Below are 20,304 nucleotides of genomic sequence, written 5' to 3'. Positions count from 1 at the left end.
GCAGAAAATCCTGCTGTGAGAGGAGGCAACCCAGGGCAGAATTTGTCAGACAGAGTAGTGTAGATATTCTGTCTGCTTTCCTGGGGTACTACCAACTGGGTGCCATCCTCATCTGTCATTGAAAGGAAAGGGAGCAATTTGGCTTCACAGATAAGGCCAGGGACAGATAAACTCAGATAAGGCCAGGAACAGAAGCAAGATAGTAACAGGAGGAACCGTTCAGAAGAATCAGAAGAATGCTACTAATTGACAGAGGATATTGCTCAGCCAAGGCCTGGTTAAATTCATTAAACTGGAGAAGGGCAGTGACACAAAGGGGGTTGTGTGTATCATGAAGTCTGTACCTTCCAAGAACGTCAGCCAATGAGGAAAGGGAGGAGGTGATGCAGCCAGAAAATTAAGATAAAAAGGAGGCTGTGCTCTCCAACAATTTGAGAGATGGACTTTCCCTTCATTTGAATTAAGTTATATGACTCCCCTGTCTCCTTTTGGACATAAACCTCTAGCATCATGAATTTATCCACACATCCTCTAGCTTTTAGTCATTGCTGGCCAGCCTGGAATTGTGGATAACAGACTTGGGAATATTTCCTCATTCTTTTCCCTGGCCCTTTGAAAGATGTCTTCCTTGGGGAGAGGAAAGAAGAACTGTTATCCAGTGCCCAGTTCCTCTATCAGTCCCTTTCAACATCTTCTATTCCAGCAACCACAGTAAGGGTCCACTGCTGAACAACCCTCATAAAGTCATTTCATCATGGAATGATTTTGGATATGGTGGTTGTTATTTCTTGATACCAGAGATGGGGTTGTTGGACACCGAAAGACTATTTGAAAGCCCAAAGAGGAAAAGCACAGTGCTGGTGAGTTAGTATTTTAATGGAAGGTGTTTTCCCTTCACTGAGTAGGTTGGGGATCTCTCCAACCAGTGAATTAGAGAACATAAATCCAACAGCAAAATTCTCTTCAATAGGCATTCCTTTATTACAGGGCTGGAGACGTGCTGGGAATTTTTTGCCCCGAACTGGTCTCAGGAGACACAGTTCCCTGGGGTTTAAATACATTGCCACACTTTGGATTTCCTTACAATCTCACCCAGAGTCTGCCAGCCATTACATCCAAGATGTTTTCTCCAATGTTGTCTTGGTGTGGAGCAGGGCTGCCACATTGTCCTTTACTTGTTATTATTTTGATTAGGAGAGCTTTGTTACTTCATCAGAGGGTGTTAATTATTGTCTTTATCACCTGCCTCTGGATGACCCTTCCATGTTGGCAGCTCCCAGCATATATGTAATTCCCTTTTGCTGACTCCTAGTTTCTACCTAACTGCACTAAGTCAATACATTTACCTTTAGTTAAAGATAACCCAGAAATCCTCTTGTCTAAATAATTCTCTATCGAATTTGCTTCCGTAGCTAAACAAAGCTCTATTCAGTTAAGTGTCCTGAGGTGTATAGGTCTCTGGAATAATTTCCTGCAGGTTCAAGTTCAGCTATTTTGCAATTTTCCTGGGTTTTTAATCTTGTTCTACTGACACTAAGTTAAACACAGATTTAAATATAAACAAAGTACAAAAACCCCCACATAAATTCTTTAGCTAACTAGGCCATGACTCCTTACAAAGTTTGGCTAAATAATTCCTTTCCACTAGTTGCTTATCACAGGTGGTGCTCTGCACTGAGATTACACCACCACAGAGGAGCCTTTGCAAATACTTTGGAAGCCCATCTCTGAAACACCTCATGGAATGACACACAGAGCTGAATGGGGGCTTTCCCAGATCAATACCTTGAAAAAACATTCTTTTTTTTTTTTTTTTCTTTTCTTTTTTTCCTCCACCAAATACCAATCCTGGCCTGGTTCTGTTGGTCTTGGCCCATCCACAGCAGAGATCCTTCTACCTGATTTCTTGTGAGACATTAAAGAGCATCCTGGGACATGTCCCTTACTCACTGGCTGGTCTGGTTTGACCTCTGCTGGTCCTCACAGGCTCACTGCAGGTACCACAGCAGGAACACACAGGCTCTGACCTGCTCCAGGCTGGTGGCTGCCACTTGTCCTCTCTCACTCAGGTCTCCCCAGCTGCTGGCAGCCAGGCACATGGAGCCTCTGGTTCTGGCCCAGCTGCTGACATCAGGGCCCCCTACACACATGCACACCAGCTGGAGTGTCCCTCAGCCAGGAGAGGAGTTAGAAATGGAGTTTGATGAAAGACAGGATAGACTGTGGTGATGGAGCACTGGGCCAGCCCAGACAAGTCCTTGTTCCTTCTGCTGTTATTTAGTCTCATGAAACAATACATCAAGACCAGTAAGAGCAGCACAGCTGTTAATATTGATGTGATGATGGCTGTGCTCTTCTGAACATCTACAAAAAGGAACCAGTAAGTTCACACAGAACATGAGGTGATGCCAATGTGTTTCTGCTGCCCTCTTCCAGGGGCTGGGACTGAGAGTGCAACATTCAGCATTTTGTGCTCATTTATTCTTTGAAGGAGAGAAAGGAACAGTGTAACAGTATAACTCTACCAAAGATGAAGGATTATTTTATGTTTTTAAATAAATACTGATAATGTCTCACACTTCCCTGCTATCAGGTTGTATCAAAACGCAGAACTTTTACTCTTCATCTGTTTGTGTTTCTTTTTCAGAAACATGGTTTATCACAAGAGAAGTCCGCCATCCTTCCTGACACACATCCTCCAGCAAGATAATCTATGTGAGATGTTTTTCCCCAGCATTTATCTGCCAGGAGCCTGCTCTGCTGGCATCCCCCAGCTGTGTGCACTGCTCCTCTACATAAATCATTATGTGGAAATGCAGACATCCTGTGTATGCACAAATGTACATATTTATTCCATCTATATATACACACATCCGCCAAACACACACAAAGGTACCGCAGGGACGAGTCCTCTGGAGGGTTTCAAATCCTGAAACCTTCATCTAGCATGAAATCTGACCTCACAGAAAGTTGTCTAGCAAGACTTAGGTAAGTGCAAGCTGCCCTCCCTCAATTGTACATCCTCCCCTAAGTGCTCCCCTCTGCGTGTTACACACCTCCACACAACTGCAGCCTCCCTTCCCTTCCTTTTTCCAGGTGAAGGGCCTTCGTTTTCCTTCCTTGTGGGTGTTGAGGAGGCAGAACAAGGCATGGAGGTGGTTGGCAGAGAAGGTAAGTCTGCTTGCCACTGTTACTGTTGGTGTTTTGGATGTGGGGTCTCCTCCAGGCCTCTGTCATCCAGCTGTGTGATGTTGGGTGTAGGCTTTCCTCTTGTCAGCACACTGCAGTGAGGAGACCCTCAGCAGGCAGGGGGGAATGGAATTCTAAAAGACAAGGTGCTTTTTTACACTCTATGGTGAGTTTGCAGTCAAAGCTGGGTGTTTTTCTCTCTCTGTACAAGATTTTTACCCAAAAGGATCTGATGGCTTACTTGCCTTCACTTCCCCTGAGGAAAGTGTTGCCTTGGAAATAGAACAGACCTTCCCAAACAATGTTAGAGTGAATGTAAAAGCAAATCTTTACTGGAAAGCTTTCAGGTACACAATATGGCAAAACCCACACGTGGTACAGTAATTCTTCAATTTTTATAAGGTCAGTTGATGAATATTCCTGTCACATATGGTTCAATAAAAAGGACAGTTGGTTAGGTAGCAATTCTGGTCTGGCAATCTGGATGCTATCCACCAAGGAGATGCTGCTGCATGGAAAATCTGCATGTGGTGGATAGTAAAATGACATCCCCACCTCCTGATTACATCAGACCCAAACTGAGTGCCAGAAAGAAAGAAGGTGTTAGTGGAAAACTTACTTTGGAGGCTGAGGTGTACCTCTTTGCTGGAGGAGCCACGACAGAACACATTGAAAATGCATCTGTAATAGAAGTCATCATGGAGTGTGAGATTTTGGAGGGTGATAGCCGAGTCCCTTGGGATTGCTCTAGTGGAACACACCTTCTTCTGAAATGACCCTATGAGCCTCAGTCCGTGGATTGGGCTGGAGGTGGCCGTGTTCTGGAGGGAAATCCCATTTCTCTTCTGCCAGGTGACTTGCAAAACATCCACCAAGAGCAAGAAGTTGTAGCAGATACTTGCCTCTCCCCCAAGGGCTGCTACGGTGGTGGCATCAGGTCGGATGGGTTCCTTCAAAGTTAGGAACAAAACCAAATCCCCAGATCAGGGCAGGAGGAGAAACATTTGACTCCGGGAAGGCCACAGCGCCTTGAAACATGCAGTCACATTGTCCCCATCCTGCGGAGCGCTGGAGTAAGGAATTCCACCACCAGATGTCCTCAGACGCCCTGTTGTCGCAGGTGGCCACCACATCGTTATCCTCTGCTGTGCAATTCCGTGGGGAGGAGGAAGGGGAACGGAGGGCAGGCAGGCTCTAAAGCCAGCTCTAAAGCCAGCACAGCCACCACCCAGCAAAAGCAGCTCTCTCCGGAGGTCTCCTGCTCCTCTCTGTGGAGCTGTGGGGAGGCAGAGCAGCCCGGGGCAGAGCAGCCAGGAGGCAGCAGGAAGCGCTGCAGAGGAGATGCTCTGCTCCAGCCTCTCCCCAGAGAAGTGTGCACCGCCCAGACACGCACAATGGAAAGGCAGACCTGCTCCATCCCCTGCGCTCAGCAGTTCAGCAACACCAACATAGAAAGAGGATGTACAGGCAGAGTGTACAGCTTGAGAGCAAAGTGCGCTGTGCTCTCTGTGACCAAGCCTTACCCAGTCTGGCTGCTGCTGACTCACGCCCAGTTTATTAGCCACTGTCCCAGTCACCGAGTTGTGTATTTTAGTCAGCATTCTATCTGTCTCTCTGCTTGCCAGGAAAGATGCTGGTGCTCCAGGGTGAAGCTGGTGTGGAGAAAGGATGCTCCACTCACCCACTGCTGGTTCCACTCTCTGCAGCCTTCCCAGAGCAGCAGGGGGCAGATTTCAGCCCAGAAGAGCAGGGGGAAAATCACTGCCGGACAAAACAACTGCTCAGGAAAGCACATCCCTCTCCCCACCTCCCTCAGAGGACAGCTGGGATGCCCAAGGCGACTACAGAAGATTTTGTCTTCTTTTTTCAGAGCGCTCTTTAGTGGCCAGCCAGCAGCACCATTGTCAATCATTGACCAGCGCTGGCTGCCGGAGAGGAAACAAAACAGGAGCCACTTCGCTCTTTCTTTGGTTTTCTTTCTCTCCATCAGCAGAGCCTGGCGATGTCCCTCCTTCACCCATCCTCTGCTATGAGCAATACCAAAAGCATTTGTAACCCTCAAGGTGTAAATCTGCGGTGTGTGTGGGAGGTGTCTGATGCAGAGGGAAGAAACAAGAGGCTACAGGCGCTGACAGACCCTGCTGCCTTTCTCTCTGGCAGGAAAGGGATAGTGGACAGGGAGATGCTGCTGTGGCTCACCAGACATCACCCTGCGTGCCAACACCGGAGTCCTCAGGGAGACCCCTTTCCTCCCTCGGACACGGCACAAAGGAGTCACAAACCAGAGCAGGAGGTGATTCCCCATCAGGAGGGCAGTGTGGAGGCGCCTGCAGGTGGCAGTGCCTTGCCACAAACCACAAGCAAACCAGCCCCAGCCAGCAGGCTGTGAAAGCAGTCAGTGCAGGGCCAGGTTTGGCTGAAGTCTCCTCACTCAGCTGTGGGATGTAATCCCAGCAGGGGAAAGCCTGGGCACAGAGGTGATGCTCTTTGCCCGAGGGGTTCGCTGTAAAACTACACAGTGCAGCTCCTGTCCCCACAGCAACCCAGCACTGAGCTCAAACACCAAGGGAGGTTCCAAGTGTCCCCAGAGCAGGACACCCCCTGCACTCTACACAGGCTTTCTGCCAGAAAGGGAGAAGGCTATTTTACAGGAAAACATGGGAAGCAAATACCGGTCTGCGTTAATCTCTGCTGTTTGTGAATTTGACTCTTCACTCCATTAGGGGCAGCAGCATCAAGTTCTCTTGTTCTCATAAGCTCTTAGAATTCCACTTTGTCCCTTCTCCCCATTTTGCAGATGAATTCCATACAAGGTGAGATGGACTTCAGTTAGAAAGTTGTGGGAATTTTATCAGAAATGAGTTGAGGAACACGAAGTGATGTCCAGTGCCAGACCCCTCCTGCAGCATCAGCTGTCTGCTGTGCTCAGACCTCATTTTCCCTGGCTGCTTTACCCATAGCCAACCTCATGTCATATGCTGGCCATCAAAAATCTGCAAGATTTTCATTACATCTTAGCCTTTCATGTACAACTTCAAGTGCTCTTTTACTAGACAAAGCTGCCTTTTCCTCAGGGTGGTTAAGGACCACAGCTTCTGACATGTTAGGGAATTTATAACTCTGTATTGGGTAGGGGTCTTAGACTGGGGATTCTCTCAGGCTTCCCAGAAATTTCAGGTAGCTTTTCTCAAAGTTAAGCAGACTACAAGAGAGCCCATCCACAAAGAGCTGGATGAGTATTCAGTGCTCCTTTCACACATGGCTTTCTATGTCCAAAGATGAAAGCTGCAGAGATATGAGAAGGCTCTTTGTATGGCTTCCAAAAACATGAGCAATTTCTGGTGCACTGAGAGGGGAAACAAAAATACACTTGATTTGTATTTGCCTGGCTTGATAGTCTCATTTATAAAAGAGAAAAATGCAATCAATTAGTGCAATTCTCTTGTTTCAGCTGATTTCCAGGGGCTCAAGGTTGAAAACTGAATGAAAAATAATAGGTTATATTTTCTTCCATGCCTGATTTCATAAGAAAATTTACTGGTGTGGTATTCAGATTAATCATTCCCCAGGGTCATGGAACAGAGAATTGATGAATGATGCTTTCAAAGGTCTATCACCAAAACAAAGTTTCTTTTCACTGCCCAGACTTAGTCCCATGGCTCTGCCAGCACTGCTTTCAGATAAAAAATATTCTTCCTATTTCAGCCAGTGCCTGTAAAATATCTAAGACAAACATTTCAGCTACATTTTAAAGTCCTATCTTCAGCCAGAGGTGTTGGGGCCAATTTGCTTGTATCTTACTGTTCTCTTAGAACCAGGAACCCAGTATCTAGGCAGAGAAAAATACCATCACAACACAACTCTGAAATAGCCTGGCATGCCAAAACAGGAGCATGGACGTTTTTCACAGCCTGAGGAACCTTCATTTATCTATCTCAACTGTTTAAAAGGACACTTCTTACATGAGTTAAAATCTTCACCCAAACCAGCTAAGGTCAGGGTCAAAGGATCCCAAAGCTGGGAGGTGCAGGCTACATTTGCTTTAGAAAGAGAGACACACTGCCCAGAACCAGTTTTATCTAAGTGAGAGGCAGGCAGAAAGGTGGCATTCCCACTTGCTCTTTTCCCATCAGTTAGGAGAAATTACACCCTGCATCAACACCACTTGTCCCTAGGCTGAACAAAATGCAGTGACACAAACAAGCCAAAGGCAGAGTTGGGTGAGACTAAAAACTGCCCAGCCTCAAAACAAGTAAAAATCCTAGTGGGTTTTCCCCCACTTTTTTAAATTTTTTGTTGTGGTGGCAGTAGTAGCTCAGAACACGCCCGTAGAATTGATTTTGAAAATGTGGTCTGCTTCCATTTACTTACAAAGTTAATCTATTATAAAGTTAATTCCTATCACTTGTATTGGAGCAGGAAAATAGAGCTGTCTATTTCACTTAAATATCTGCCAGTTTTATTTCTGTTTCTCATTTCACCTACTGCCTCCACCTAGAGCCATGCAGGGTGACAGCAGACAAAAGGTGTTGAGATCAAACTCACCCATTTATTAAAAATTACACATTTATTAAAACAAATACTAGGCATCTGTATAAATATCTATTGGAAATATAACCTCCAAAGAATTCTTACCAATCAACAGAAGTAACTGAGCAGACAAACACAAACTAATCACAAAGGAATCTCATGACAGCAGTTAGGATGTTCATAATTCATAGTCAAAACTTCTGATTCCTTGTCATGCTTTTGTTTATTCCACAAAAGATGGTTTGTATCTATTTCATGTGGTTTTTTGCCCCCTAACTATCAGCCAGTTAATTATCTATAGTCTGGATTCTTGCCTTCATTTCATTGCTACCTGAAGCCAAATACCACAGCAGTGGCACACAGCATTTTATGGCACTGCATATTAGCAAATGGCTTTGTACAGCATGAAGGTGAGTCCAGGTATTGTTTTTAAGTATTCTGTGACTGGATGTCACGTTCTCATTCCAATATCATGAATGAAAAAAATAAATCTTGTACAGAATTTTGCCTCTAAGCCATTTCATCCCTCACTCAGCTGCTGGACTTACCATGCTTGGAAGCATAAACCTCCAAAAGCTTTAAAAATTAAAAAGTAAAAGACACTACAAACCCACATACAAACAGATACTTGTGTGACCACAAGCCCTGCCTTCCCACACTCCAGGTGATCCACTCCTAGGAAACAATAATAGACAATCATTGCCATTTTCCTGGGTTTGAATGGATTCCTCACTGCCATTGTGCCTTTCTCTCTTTCCTCAGGAAATCCTTTTCTTCACTCATGTCCAAACTCCCTGTTTCTTCAAGAGATTTGATTTTATATTTTTTAAATTTAAAAAAAAAACCCCAACAAACTAAACAACAAACCCAACAAAACCTTAATCTAAACGCAAGCAGAAAGCTCATGTTAAAACTCAAATAAACTGCTCTAAATTTCACGTGCACTTGCAGAATGGCAAGGGCTGAGGCCACACAGCTTGCTCAAGAAGGGCTCTTCACCCCATTCCTGCCCTCCACAAACGCAGGAAAAAACCTCCTTCTCCCCTGGCCTCTTCCCTCATAGAGGGAGAAATGAAACAGCAATGGTGGAAAAGTTTGGACAAATAATTTCTTCCTCCTTTGACAATTAGGGGGCTACAGAGAAAAACCCCAATTCTAACAGCTGCAGCCAGTTCCCCTTTCCTCTCACTGACCAACTGTGCTATTTCTGAGCATTAGGGGGATCTAAAAGAAGTATTTTACAGCAAAGACCAAGTTTACTCATTCTCAACTCGCTCACTTTCATTTTACTTCACTTGGCTTTTTGACTACAACTTAGTGATTCATGTGGGAAATACATGGATGAGGAAAACAAACCTCATTTGCTCCGGGAAGCCAGAAGGAGAAGAAGCAGCCTGCACTGGTGGCTTCCCACAAGACCAGCATGAGCCTCTCCTCTCATTTCTACAAGTCTGCAAGACTTCATGAGCCTGTGGTACAATTCAGGGAATTAATTACAGGAGATTACAGCTCAGCTCTGACCCAGAAGCAAAGCATTGACAGAATAGAGAACACTCCTTGCCCTGCACTGGAAAAGAAACAAAGCACCCACCAACCCACCTCCTGCTTCCCACTGCACTCACCTGCACTCACTAGGACACAAACAACGTGCTGTGGACAACCCACTACCCCTACAGCTGCCCTTTTATTGCCCACCTTCCTCCTGCCAGGAAACACAGCTCTGATGGATCAGGGACATGAAGACATGAAGAAGAGGGCTGTGGAAACCCCTGAGAAAGAGTGAAGAAGGAAACTCCTCTGTGCCTTTCACGTTGCTTTCCAGGAGAGGTCGCTGGAAATTAGACTTGGCTCATGGCTCCTGGCTTGAAGCCTGCTGCTCTCGGCACCTGGGTTGTAAGTTCAGGCTGGCTGCAGTCTTGGCCTCTAGGGAAAGTCTCTTGTGTCCTTTGGGGAATAAGTTTAACACCTGAAGTTCAGAGCAGTGTGCTGGGCTGTTCCACAGGTTTTCTGCAGCCCAGCTCCTGGTAGGGGGCTCCTTTGCTCCATCAGCAGCACTTTCTGAGCTGGTAGCCACACAAAATTCTGCCTTGTTTCAGACAATCCCCCGTTCACTTTTGAGTTTTACAATGTTAAAATATCAAAGAGTAATAAACAATGTCAAAACCCCCAAAAATACAAAGGATGAGTTCCACTAAATGGATCTACATAGCCAGTCTGAGTTTCAAATAAATACTTTACATTTTTTTTTCTTACAAAGCAGAATATTATAGTAATAAAATAAATAAATATATATTATAAATAGTCCCTTTTAATATTTCTCTTGGAGAAAGTCACAGGAGGTTTGTTTGGAAGCTTGAGGTGCCGTTTTAAGAGTTTCTCTCTTGCATGTGTAGGTCAGGCTGTTCCTCAGGTGTTCAGTGGGGCACCAAGGCTGGGGCACACCACAGGAGCCCACCCTTCTGCAGCTCTGTACTGCCTGCACTTCTTGGCTTTGGTGCAGGCAGGAAGAACCTGATGAAAGAGAGGTTGTTGTCTTTATTTCTTCAAAATATATGGATGTTTTAAGTGGGAGGGTAAAGATCCTGGGTATTTGTATTGCTGAGTTAGTCCTTGCATCCCTCTGTGAGGAGAGACTAAAATTCTCCCACCAGCAGTCTTCAGCCTGGACCTAGAGGTACAGCAACCATGGAAGATGTGTTGCATTTCCTCCACTGCTGATTTTTTTCCAATTTTCTTACCAAAATCAAGGGTGCACACGCCAGGCATATACTGCAAGGAGCATGAGGAGCCTTCACGAAGCTGGACTGGGATTTTGTGAAATGATGCCACCTCACTCAGTTTATCCCCATGTCAAGCTTGTGTCCTGCACCCCCTGCACCAGGACAGCACCAGCAGTGCCCAGCACGGCACCCTGAGCCTCCCTCACAGAGCCATGCTTTTCCTCTGAGGCCACATTTTGTCTGAGACCCGTCCTCAGAGCCGCTGCCTTTGCACTGGCTGTGCTGAGGGAGGGTATTGTAAGAGCTGCAGAAAACCAGTGCAAGGATCTGGCCACTGCTTACACAGCTATTTCGTGCATAAACACAGTAATAGAGGGATGCCTCTAGCTCAGCATCCCTTGTCATTGGCACAGGGAAGGTTTCCTGGCTGTCAGTGCCTTGGGCACCTGCGGGCAGGATCAGGTTTCCCCTTCCCAAATGTCTGGCTGGGGGCTGATTCCCGCGTCCCTCTGCAGCCCAGGCTCAGCCTGGCTTGGGCAGTGTGCAGGCAGCCCTGGCGTGGCTGGGCAGAGCCCCAGGAGCTGTGGGGCTGAGTTTTGAGGCCCCCTGAGGAAAGGCAGACCTACCCAGCACGGCCAGCTTGGGTTTGTCTCGGGCTCACGCCGGGGCCTGAGGCACTGGCAGATGAGAAGGAGAAGGGAGGTCAGGGGCACCAAGACCCCCACTGCAATGGCAATGGCCAGGGCCATGCTGCTCTCTGCACCTGTGGGAAAAGCAGCAAGAGCTCAGTTTGTGCATGAAATAAAGCAACAGCCCAAAACCCATTTGAAGCATCCCTTGGCCATTCCCTGGGGTGGATAGAGGAACTGGGAGCACATTCTGGCAGGAGGCACACAAGCAGCACTGGCAGCTGGGGTCTGATAAGGTCAGGTCTGCAGAACCCAGCCCCTCTGAGCTACCCAAGGCTGGCACATCTTGGTTTGTCACATAGCGTGACAGGGAACCCTGTCACAAATAGTCCTTCCCAGAGACCACGAGGCTGGGGCATACCGTGGTGGGTAAGGGGACCTGAGGAGCACTAGGACATTAATGTCACTGGCCAGGACATCTGGATGTCCCACGGTGCCTCCTCCATCCCTCCCAAGGCCAGCCACAGCTGCTCTTCCAGGCGCCTTCCCTGGGAGAGTTCCATCCTGATGGCACATACTGACCCTGCTCCAGGCTGTCTGTGGGCACCACCAGGGTCACATTTAGAGAAGGGTGCTGGATCACACAAGTGATGGGGTACTCCTGCAGGATTTTGGAGTGAGTGTGGGTAAAATTGCTGATGACAGTCACGGTCTGGTTGCTGAACTCGATGTGGTACTCCCTTGGTTTCTGCTGCAGGATGCTGGGAAGGCGCCAGGTTATTTTTGGAGCTGGTTTCCCTGTTGCTGAGCAGCTCATTCCCACCAATTTCTCAGAGTCCTGGGCTTTGTCTGGGCTGGGTATAAACTTAGTTTCCACTTTGGGGTCTGAGATGGCTGTAAACAATAAAAGGACAGAGTCCATTAGTTTCTGCTTCTGTTTGAGCAAAGAGCATTTGTACTTAGAGTTATCTTGGAGGAAAAGCTTGTTATCTAATCTTAGCTCCCCCTTCCCAAAGACTCAGCAGTGACAAATGAACATGAGGGTGAGCAGACAGCAGTCTGGAAGTGGAGAGCTAGAAAAAAGAAGAGGTTAGAAGCATCTGTTTCAGTTCTGGTACTAGCAGCAGCACCCCAACTGAGAAGTGGTGATTTTTATGGCTGAGTTAAAAGCAGAAGGTGGTAAAACTGTAAAGTCATATGTTCTTTTCTCTCTGAAAGAGCTGAACTGCTTAAATGAGTTAGAATTATTTTCTTTTATAATTACCTGCAGGATTAGCTTTACTGCTGTTTGAAGTGTGTAGAGTTGCAAATCAAAAGACTAAATGCATCTATTTGTGCAAGAGAGTAATATTGAATTTGTATGAGGTTACACCACGGCATTTCACCTGTGGAGGGTTTGTGCTTGTATAACTTTGTTTCCTCTTGTAAAAGGGTTTTAGGTGCATCATTATCCCTCAAAACCATCATGAAAATCACTTCTGAACACTCACTCCAGAAGATTTGTGGATGCTGTCACATTGAATTTTACTCTGGAGGAAGGATGAACTACAGGCATCATTCATGTTTACTCACATGAAGCCTGCTTGTTGATTCCTATTTCTACAAACTGTATTTGCAAGGAATAGGGAAAGGGAAGAAGTTCAGGAACTTGGTTTCAACCTGGAGAGGACTCCAGGTGAGATCTGAGCACATGAGTCATGTCCCATGTGAAAAGTTGCCTATTTATCCTTTGGCATAAAATCACACCATAATTTAGGTGAGAAGGGACTTCAGGAGATGGTCTAGTTCAAGCCTCTGCTCAGTTTGGTGAGGTCAGTTTGCTCAGGCCAGTATCTCTAAAGGCATGTAGTTCCATTTGTGCAATCTGTGGGTTTCTGCACGGCAGCCCACCAGCCTGCCTTCCACTTCAGTGCACCACACTCTTCTTCTAGGTCTCTGGTTCTGAGAATATGGCTTTATGGCAGTGGCAATTCTAGTTTGAATCAAGTCTGAATTAACATGAACGCCCTCTGATTAAAAAATTATCCACCGCCATAATTAGTATATATATTGCTACTTACATAAGAAAAATAACAGCAGTAAATGCAATATTTATGCTGAAATTAATTTTTGTCCCAACACTAGAACATACCACTATTGTTTAGCAATCCTCCTTTAAACAAGCCAACAAAACTCCTTTTCATTCTTAGGAAAACAAATGATTTTTCCTTTTGTGAGGTACACAAAGATTTGCCTGTGAGGTGTAGCAGACTGCAAAAAGGGGGAAAAGTGTGTGCCAGATGCATAATGGCACCTATAACCTCCTGGTAAAATTCCAGATGCACCTTAAAAGGTTGTCTGTTTCTTCCAAGCCGTAACTGCCAGAAAGTGGAAGCAATACTTTTTTATACCAATAATTTTGCTGCTTTTTGTTTGTTTGACTTTTTACAAGCCTGACCTCCTTTACTTATTATGGTTGTGCAAGCCTAGAAAAAATAAACTTGTATTCCTCACTTTTTGCATAGTGAGAAATACCATAGACAAAAACTCAACCCCCACTGAGTTGCTGAAACCTCTGAGAAAAACAAGGAAAACGTGTAGGGGGATTTCAGTTGGAACTTCTCAAAATCTCCCAGGTATGAAAAGACTGGTGTCACAAACAATTTATGTTTCGATTAATAAACGGTCTATGAACTTCCTCTTTCACTCACATGATGCACAAAATAACACATCCACCCACAGCATTGACTTCAAATATTAGTATGCAAAATTCTTAAATAAATCAAAGGGAGAAGCCACAGATGTTAAGACAGAGGAGGAGAGAATTTCTCAGTGTCTTGCCAGAAGCACATGCACTCTGCACCTGTGCCTCTTCTGACTAAGCAGTTCTCTCTCTTCTCACAAGGAATGATCCTGTGGGGCTGAGCTTCTCTCTATGTATGTGATAGATGCACTGTCAAAATCTGTAAGTGCTTCAGTGCACTTTTTTCCACTTCACTTTTGCAGTAAAATCCTGCTCTGTTGTTTGCTAGTATGTGCTGGCTGTTCATGTTTGATGCACGCACTTCAATCTGCTTCTCTTGCCTTTCATTAAAGTATTGTTTCCAGTGAAAAAGTCTTTGCCTGAGATGTGGTGAATCAGTACTTGCTTTAGTCTGTCTTGCAGATCAGATGTATTGCAGATGTTCCCAAATTTGAGCTCTGTCAGCATTCCCAAATAGATGAAAAAGGGACCTTCTGTAATGGCTTTTTGTAATTAGAGGGAGCCCATCAGGTCATGGTATGCTTTTTATGTTTAAAGGCTTAGCAGTGGTGTTACAGAGGGATAAAAACTGTAGGAATCACAGGTTGCCTCATGATAACCAGAAAAATTTTCAAACCATGTTGTGTGTTCACCAGCAGTACTGTGTCTTGGTCTCCTTGGTCACGATTTCATAGAAGAAATTGTGATGGCATTTTTCCAGCTGTGCTTAAGACTTCCAGACGAATGGTGCCATCCACAGTGAAGGCAGGCAGTCTCCAGAGACAGCAAATGCCCAGGATTTTGTGACTTCAGCAAGTCTTGTCTGTCCTCATGTGGCACATCCCCCTCTCTCCATCCCTCTCCCTCAATCCTCATCCTGGATTTCATCCTCATCCTCTTTGACAATGAAGGTTGGCAAAATATTTCCAAAGTAAAAATGAAGGGGGAAAGGCAGCAGACTTCAAAAGAGTCCCACCTATTCTGTTCCAGAATGGATTCTGCTATAGGGCAGGACATTTCTGCTTTTTCCTGGGTTTGCTATTCTCAGCCAGGCAGGTCTGACACCCCTCCAGTCATACCTGTTTCTTTTTTCACAGTGTTGTATCCAGTTGGTTTCAGTTCCCCTCATCTCGTGGCGATGGTGTTTGTCCTGTCCCGGAACGGCTGCACTTAAAAAGGCTGCTGGAATCTGGCAATTAGCAGCCTGTAAATTCCCTGGCTGCCCCCTCTTGAGGGCAAAGACATGGCAGTGTTTCGTTTTCAGCTGGTGACCCTGATTTGCTCACTTTGCCCTGAGCCTTGGGAGATTCCTGCTGGCTTCACTCTCCCTCCTGGGGCACCCTCCGGGCTGCTCAGAAAAGTCATTCCCATCATTAGGAGCTGGGGAATAACCAGCAGGACTGTGGCTTTTAATTAGTGCTGTATAAATTGGCTTCAATGAAAGAACCACATATGAACTAAAACCTTCTGTCAGAGTTCTCCATTTGTTCACGGTGACCCTCCAGGGCTGGTTTGACACAGCACATGACAGGAAAGTCACCATAACCTGCCTCTGGCAGTGTCCTGTGAGCCTTGGAGAGAAGCTGAACCCTCTCAATGGATGTGTGGTCATCTGAGATGCAGGAAGAGATGCTTCCATGAGTGTGTGTCTCAGCAGAAAAACGTCCCTTTCTTTTAGAATTAATGCTCTACTGAGTGAAGGATGAACCATAGACAAAAGGTTGTTGAGTTTGGGAAGGAATTTCCCCAAAGCCAAAAGAAATCTTTGTATTTAGTTTCACATGATTAAAAAGAATCAGGGAGGGGATCCCTCAGAATGGATTTCTTTAGGAACTTTCCTTTTCATATATGAATTACTGCATGAATTTCTCCTAATTTCTCTTTTCTGCCCTAGTTTTCCCAAAAGAGAAGAAAAAAGAACTTTTTGTTCCTGACTTGGTTTTCCCTTGTATTTTCCACCACCACATCCTTTCCCCTATAGGTTAGGAGCTTCCTTTCTCCACACAGAGGACTCCAGAGACGTGTGTAGACATGTGTTTCTGTGTCTTTGTCAGCAGAAGGTACCAGGGATAAACACAATTCTCTCCAGGGGTCATATCAGTGACAGGGCACAGATGCTGATTTCCCCACATGAGATATGATCCTTGGCCACTTTCCCCACAGCAGTCTCATCCATGAGAAAGCCAGGAGCCAACAGGGGGTCCTCAGGGCATGTTTAATGTCTCAGCTTTCTCAGCTGGACAAAACCCAGCAGCTTTCCTCAAAAGATAAGCAGCTTGTCCCTCGTGGTTCTTATGAGTTCATCTATTTGCCTTTATTTCAGGTTGCACTTGTTAGTTGATGATTTCATATGGAGGTGACAAATCTTGACTCATGGTTTGTTTCAACTCTCTTCTTTAAGGTAGTTGATGCTGACTTGCTCAAGATATTCATGTGTCAAATCCCACGAGCTGCACAGTGCTTCAGCCTTTTTTTTTTTCTTTTTTTCTTTTTTTTTTTCATCCTTTTCCTGCCCCCAGCCCAACTACTGTTATTTTTACTCTAGCTTCAAAATGAGCTCCCAGCTATTCTGGTCACGCATGTGCCTCTTTGCCTTTTGAACACTTTGCGATTTTTTAACGAGCAAATGCAGAGCAAGTTAAAAATTGCCTGATTTCCAGGATTAGGAGGGGAGAGCAGCAATTAGGGGAAGCAGAGGAGCACACAGTTCATGGCCAGGCAGCTGTCAACACAGCACAGGACCAGGGAAACTCGGAGGAAGTCATGAGTTACCCATCAGCTTTGAATCTCACTAATGCTGACTTAAAGGGAAGAAAATTGAAGAACTGTGGAATGCTGGTTTCCCATCAGAGGTCAAACCAGAGAGGGAGAGAGCCAGGAAGAACCACTTTCCCCCCATCAATGTAGCAACGTTAGGGAAGGTTTTTCACAGGAAAAATGACTCTGTCCTCAGCTGAGTGCCCAAACACAGTTACAGTGCCTTACCATACACCTTGAGACACGTCCTGCCCGTGACAGCCCCCGAGGGAAACCTGTTGAAGATGCATTTGTAGCATCCCTCATCCTGAAGGGTAACTCCATGGAGGGAGATGGCCGAGGCTCGTAGCTGGCTGTGGGCAAAGCTCACGTGGCTGACATAGGCCTTGGCTATCTTTTGGCCATTCATCTCACTGTAGGTTGCTATGTTGTCTTCAGCCCCGTCCACCTCCTTCTGCCAGGTCACCTGTATCACATCTTCTTTTGTGGCTAACTGACACGAAAAAGTGGCATTTCCTCCTGCTTGGACTGACTGCACCTTTCTGTTCAGCACCTGCACAGAGGCTGGGGGAGAAGCGGGTGTCACACTCAGCTTTTCTCATACTCTTCTGCAGCCCAACCCCAGTAGAGATACCTGCAGCCCCTCACTCTCTCACTTCCAAGCAGAGCAACTCTGGAGGATTTCTCTATCCCTCCATCCAGGGAAAAATTAAAAATGCAGCTTGAAGGAACTACCCAGAGAGTTTCACTGGACCTGCCACCTCTCACACCAAGCATCTTGGCAGCCTGATACCTGTGCTGCAGAGAGCAGCACTTAAAAGGCAGTTCTGGTGTTGGGAGTCACTGGTTTGTCTGCCAGGACTGCTATCCCATGGGCACCCATGGAGACATTCCCTAAACTTCCAGCCATGCTGGTGACCAAATTGCCCCAATGCCACCCTCTTAGCCCTCCTGGGGCATGGGGCAAAGCAAATCAGTAAAACTGCTAAAAATTATTATATATCTCACTAGACATCACGTGGTCACACTTGTCAGAGACTGGCAAAGATTGGAAAATCAGAAGGAAAAAGCAAGGAAGGAGGCAAACTACATCTGTCCTCTTATCTCAGCATTGAAATCATGCTGCTGCTGAGAAACAGCTGCAGAAGAGACCCTACTGAGGGCTCACAGGCAGAAAACTGTCACAGCACAAATGCCGTGGTGTTAAAAGTCTCCAGAGAAAAGAAGAAAAGAATGTCTCCTCTTCCAATTCGTAGACATGAAAAAATTGTAAGGGTACAGGCAAGGTGAAGCTCAGCCCCACGGTTCTCTTGGCACAAGAGTCTTCAAGGTTTATTTGTGCATGTCAGCATGGGAAGCGAGAGATCAGCTGAAGCACTGAAAACAGAGTTCAATTTACAAGAAAGGGAAATAACTTTGCAGGGAAGAGTGAGGCTGTCTACAGTGCCCAGAGGTACACCAGGCTAACCCACTCAATGAAGTGCTCTGGGATTCTGCCTGTGGCCATGTGCATTGCCATCAAAGACCAAGAAGCCAGTTGTCAAACTGTGCCAGTGACTTTCCTTTCCAGGTCTCAACAGTGCCATAGGCAGACTACAAACCATGACCATGGAAGCTAGTTTGGAACTAATTCAGCCTTTTCTACATGATCTTTAAATACAAATCCATTGTAACACACCCATGCTTTTGATGGCCTGAGCACATACCTACAAGCACAGTTTGCCTGCTTTCTGATTTTCCCCATTGCAATAAATTTGTATATCTCTCTGGAATTTATAAATGCACTGGTGGTAAATTAAGAAGTGGATGCTGCCAATGCAGGCAGCAGTGGCACTTGTGAGCCTCAGGTAAGTAGTACAGTGCCACAGGTGCCCTGTCACCCCTGGGCTTGCCCCAGGAGGGTGCAAGGTAGGGACTGCAGCACCCTGCAGCATAGAAGGAGGCTGGCAAGGCCACTGAGGTCCCTAACACTGTCAGGATAAGGACACAGACACCCAGACAGACAAGGCAGTTACCTCGAGCAGCAGTCCAGATGCTGGAGAGGAGCAGACAAGTGACCATCATCATCTTAGCTGTGTGCTCAGTGAGAGGAGCCAGTGATCCACTGAGTGCCACTTCCCCTTTTTTATACTTGGCCTTCGCTCGGGACATTCCCCACGTGAAACTACAGTAAATAGAGTAAAGCCCATGAAAAACCTCCTGCCTTCATGACCCAATGACACAGCTGAATCTTTGGGGACACAACAACCCCTGTCAGAAACTCACAGCTATTCCCAGCTGTGCTGCTAAGCAGTCAGGGACACTGGGGTTTTCTCAATACTCTGTCCAAAGGTTGGGTCTTCATAAGCACCCAAATACCAGCACGGGTTTTGAAACTGGCTCAGCACCCTGTGACTGTGGGTTGCAGGAGGAAAAGTCACCTTGGCCTTGACCTGAGCTCCAGTAAAAGCCATGCTGCAATGAGCAGTGCAAATGTCCCTACGTGTGGCTCAGATGACACAGTTGGTGGCCTGCACCCATCATGTACATCAGTGAAGGCCCAGGAGCTGCTGGTGCTTCTGTAACAAAACTTTTTCTGGGCTGAGGAGATCCAAGCAAGACAAGAGGAGGACTCAGGGTCATGTGTTGCCTCAGGGAAAGAGCAGAGCCTTGCTCTGACCTCTCCTCCTCTGAGGTTGTCCCCATCTCCACAGGTCCATGACCCTTCCCCAGCCCTGTCCCTTGGAAGGACAGGATTGCCCTTCCACAAGCATCCTTTCCTTTTCCTTTCTCCTCCACCATCACCTGAGATGACATAAAATAGGTCATACAACTCGTCTGAGTCATTGCCTTTGTGCCTTTTTTGCTTTCTCATTGTTATGCCAGTGTTCCCCTTTCTGTGTGGGTTGGGATCCCTGCTGAAACCAGCCAAGCCCGGAGCCCACAGGAACCTCTCCTGTGGCACAGTGGGGCAGCCAGACTGTCACAGCTCATTTGCTAATCAAACTTCTACTAGTAAATCGTGTTTCACGTTTCTCATTTCTGATGGGGTGAATTACATTTTTGCAAATTCTTACTACTCCAAATGACTGTGATTGCAAATAAAATGTTTTCTCTCTGTTGATTAGCCTCAAATTATGCGAATCAGTTGCAAGCCAGCAGGCCCAAAGCAGAAAGTGGCACAAAAAATTCTCAAACATGCATCCACATTTATGATTCCATCTCTCTTTAGTGGCAACTAATCTGAAAACAGAAATGGCTCAAGTATCAGTGTTCCTCTAAAGAAACATTTTGGAAGTGCTTTTTAGTAGATTCAAGAATTTATTCCCATAAGTCTGAAAAATGCAGTAGCTTCATACTATTTTGTATCCTTTGAGATATCTTATTTCCCTTTCCTTGAGTTATTTGTGTAGTTGCACTTTCCTGCAAAATTTCTGGAGAGGCATTCTGTCCTGATCAAAACGTGAGATCACCACTTAGCTATCACAAAAGGAACTGCACATTTTTTAAAAGAATTGCAAGCCCAACTGATATGCAGGAAATATTCTCGTCAGCTTTAACCAACTTATTTTCTCCCAGAAACACTCTGATCTTCCAGAACCCTTAAAAAACTGTGTGCTGCTGGAGGAAACACTTTTCAATGAAAACTTTCAGTCTCAGCAAAAGACAGAGATGGCTCTGCTAGTGGGAAAGGTTTGTTGGCTTTGTTACAGCATCCCTGGGGAGAAAGGCTGCTCCTTCCAAGCTCTGCCCTTCTCCTGGCAGCTCCTGGTGCCAC

At 46.0% G+C, this 20,304-nt stretch overlaps 1 protein-coding gene across 1 annotated transcript; it reads right to left on the bottom strand.

Annotated features, from left to right (window-relative positions):
- Positions 1-10,897: 10,897 nt before the first annotated feature.
- Positions 10,898-19,000, bottom strand: LOC136373403 (OX-2 membrane glycoprotein-like). The gene is given in 6 exon segments (XM_066338312.1): positions 10,898-11,202; positions 11,651-11,962; positions 16,776-17,111; positions 18,563-18,629; positions 18,632-18,711; positions 18,868-19,000. Coding segments are annotated over 6 exon segments (1,233 nt in total).
- Positions 19,001-20,304: the final 1,304 nt, after the last annotated feature.

The sequence above is a fragment of the Sylvia atricapilla genome, chromosome 2 (genome assembly GCF_009819655.1).
Source record: "Sylvia atricapilla isolate bSylAtr1 chromosome 2, bSylAtr1.pri, whole genome shotgun sequence".
Lineage (NCBI taxonomy): Eukaryota > Metazoa > Chordata > Aves > Passeriformes > Sylviidae > Sylvia > Sylvia atricapilla.
Note: the sequence above shows the minus strand (reverse complement) of the source record. Positions and strands in the feature narration are given on the sequence as shown.